At 40.2% G+C, this 3,332-nt stretch overlaps 1 protein-coding gene across 1 annotated transcript; it reads right to left on the reverse strand.

Annotated features, from left to right (window-relative positions):
* Positions 1-2,485: 2,485 nt before the first annotated feature.
* On the reverse strand, positions 2,486-2,884 carry LOC308625712 (putative CENPB DNA-binding domain-containing protein 1; the record flags this gene model as incomplete). The annotated part of the gene is made up of 1 exon (XM_081250213.1): positions 2,486-2,884. One exon carries the CDS (start codon positions 2,882-2,884, stop codon positions 2,486-2,488), a length of 399 nt encoding a protein of 132 aa, XP_081106339.1.
* Positions 2,885-3,332: the final 448 nt, after the last annotated feature.

The raw sequence follows: 3,332 nt of genomic DNA on the forward strand, positions 1-3,332 counted from the left end.
ATGGATGAAGTATCATCTGGATCACTTGTGAAATGTGAAAGATTCAAGTTGTCACTTCCACAAATTCTGAATCAGAAGGTCTGTGCTGGTACCTTGGAATCTTCCGTTTCAACATGTTACTATGTTCTAAGCTTTATTCACCTTGGTGCTCCCCAAATTTCCCTCTTTACCCACAGCCAAGTCACAAGCTCTCTCTTAAAAACATTTTGGCTATATTCCAGTATTTTAGAAAATTTTCCTAGGTTCCCCATTCTACCATTTATAATTTGGTCATATTTTACTATTAGTAAGACATTATTCAAATAACTAGAAGAAAGAATGCATGACAATTATTATGTAAGATGTAAAACAGGTTGCAGTAAAAATAAGCCTTCAAATCTTAGTGACTTAACAAAACAAAGATTTATTTCTCCCTCATATCACATACCTGTGCAAATCATATCTCACCTCTATATTTTAGCCATGCCATATGAAACATACAACCTATAAGTTCTTTATGGTATGGACATATATCACATCTCAGATTTCAGTAGCTAGAACTAATTACATGGCCCCAAATTTACTGCAAGGGAGGCAAGGAAATATAGAATACTTTGTTTGCACTAAGAATCTCTGCCTAAATTAAAATGTCAGTTGCTTGATTTTAGACATAGTAAATCCCCTACATACGAACAAGTTCCATTCCAAGAGTGTGTTCATAAGTCCAATTTGCTCATAAGTCCAACAAAGTTAGCCTAGGTACCCAACAAACACAATCGGCTATATAGTACTGTACTGTAATAGGTATATAATACTTTTCTCACAAATAATACATAAAAAAACAAACACAAAAAATAAAGAAAATATTTTTAATCTTACACTTCAGTACCTTGAAAAGTATAGTAGTACAGTACAACAGCAGGCATACAGGGACTGGGGTCGAGTGAACAGGCAAGAGTTACTGACTGAAGGAGGGAGTGGAGGTGGGAGATGGTAGAGATGAAGGATCATCAGCAATAGGAGACGAAGGGCAAGCTGCAATTCCACTCACCCCTAACTTTGATGGCACAGGTTCTGATTCCTTGCTGGATTCAATTCTATCTACCCTTTAGAAAAAAAATGATCCAGGGCTTCCTTGGTGGGGCAGTGGTTGAGAGTCCGCCTGCCTATGCAGCAGATACGGGTTCGTGCCCTGGTCTGGGAGGATCCCACATGCCGTGGAGCGGCTGGGCCCGTGAGCCATGGCTGCTGAGCCTGCGCATCTGGAGCCTGTGCTCCGCAACGGGAGAGGCCACAACAGTGAGAGGCCCACGTACTACACACACACACAAAAAAAAGATGAGATGGTAACACTGGATTGCATTCTGAACAGCTGCTGAAACCTTCGTGTACCATTCTACGTTCAGGTCCTGTGCCTCAAAAACTAACAGTGCCTCCTCAAATAACAAAAATCCCCTTGCCATTTCCTCATCATGAATCTCTTCGGTTCTTCAGATACTTCTTTTTCCTCTTGTCCCTCTTCATCCTTTCTCTGGGCCTCCAATTCCATCAGGTCTTCATTAGTAAGCTCCTTGTGCTGCACAGCAAGGAGTTCAATGAAGTCGTCCTCGCAGATCTAGCTCCAGCTTCTAGCTGAGGGTCACTAAGTTGCTGAAGACCTCTTTGTACTCTCTCTTCATCCACCTTCTCAAATCCATGAAAATTGTGAACAAACTGCAAGCAAAAGTTCTTCCAAACCCCATTCATGGTGATGGCCGTAACCTCATGCCAAGAAAAGTCAATGTTTTTTATGGCATTATAGATGTTATAGTCCTTCCAAAATTGTTGCAAGGTTGTTCCTGACTCATCACTCACCTTTACTGCCTGATGAAAAGTGTGATGTAAATATTATTTCTTGAAAGTTCCTATAACTCCCTTATAAAGCAGAAACTAATTTAAAAAAAAAAGTTCCTATAACTCCCTGGCTCATAGGTTGGATGAGTGACTTAGTATTCGGTGGCATTGAGATGAAAGTCATCCATGAATGGAGGGTGACCCAGAATATTGTCAAGCAGCAGAAGAATGTTGAAAGGGATGTCCTTCTTGAAGCAATATTTCTTTACCTCTGGGATAGAGTAGTGGAAAAAACAGTCCTAGGAAATGGCCTGTGTAACCCAGGGTTTGGGGTTACTCTTCCACACTAAGTAAGAGATCTCTTGGCTATGTTTTTAAGGGCTCTTGGGTTCTCTGAATGAAAAACTAAGAGAAGCTTCAGCTTCATATTGCCAGATGCATTGCCACCAAACAACAGAGTTAGCCTATCCTTTGCTGCTTTATAGCCTGGCATCAACGTTTCCTCCTTACTGATGTAACTGCTGTCTAGCATCCTCTTCCAGTACAGTCCTGTCTCATGCACATTAAAAAACCTTGTTGGGTAAATACGTGCCTTCATCAATAATTTCTCAAAGCGTTTCAGGAAATTCCTGGGCAGCTACCATATCTGCACTTGCTACCTCACCACTTACTATTACATTGTGAATGTTGGCTCTACCTTGATCCGATGAAACCAGCCATGGCTAGCATTAAAAGATGTACCCTCTGATTCTTCATCATGTTTCTTCTTCAAGTCTTCATAAAGCCTTTTAACTTTCTCTTGAATCAGCATTATGCTGAGGGGGACTCGATGCTGATGCTGATCCTGCGTCCACACACTGAGAAGTTTCTCCATTTCCTCCATCACTTTTCCACACTTCTTTGATATTATGGTCAAAATCATTTGCACAGCAGATTTCACATGTTCCATGATCTTGCCCTTATTCTTTAGAATCATGCTGATGGTTGAACTATTTATGTTATAAGAATGAGCAACGTCTACTGTCTGTTCACCTCCCTCCACTCTTTCAGTTATTTTCATTTTTGTTTCCATTGTTATTGCTTGGCACTTCTCAGCAGTACCAGCTACATCACCGCTGCTTTTACGCCTGTTCTGGACATCCTAGGCTTTAAATAAAGATACTGTACTAAAGTACTCTATACAGTACTCTACAGTAAAGTACCCAAAAGCACAACCACTTGTAGAGGATGCACACACATGACAATGTATGCCAGACACGTGAACTAACTTACATAATTGAGCATAAGAACGCATGTTCCCATCTTTGAAAGTTCACAACTTGAAGATTCGAAAGCAGGGGACTTACTGTAATAACTTATAGCAATTCCAACTCAAGATGTCTAAAGGAAGATTTACCAGCATGATAAAAATCCTAATTCCTTGAGCATTTACTACATTATTGAGTAAATGCAATGTAAGACTAACTTAATTCTTACACAACACATGAGGTGGGTATTATTAGCTGCAATTTCTGAAAGGC

This window comes from Mesoplodon bidens (genome assembly GCF_964165515.1).
Source record: "Mesoplodon bidens genome assembly, chromosome: 11".
NCBI lineage: Eukaryota > Metazoa > Chordata > Mammalia > Artiodactyla > Ziphiidae > Mesoplodon > Mesoplodon bidens.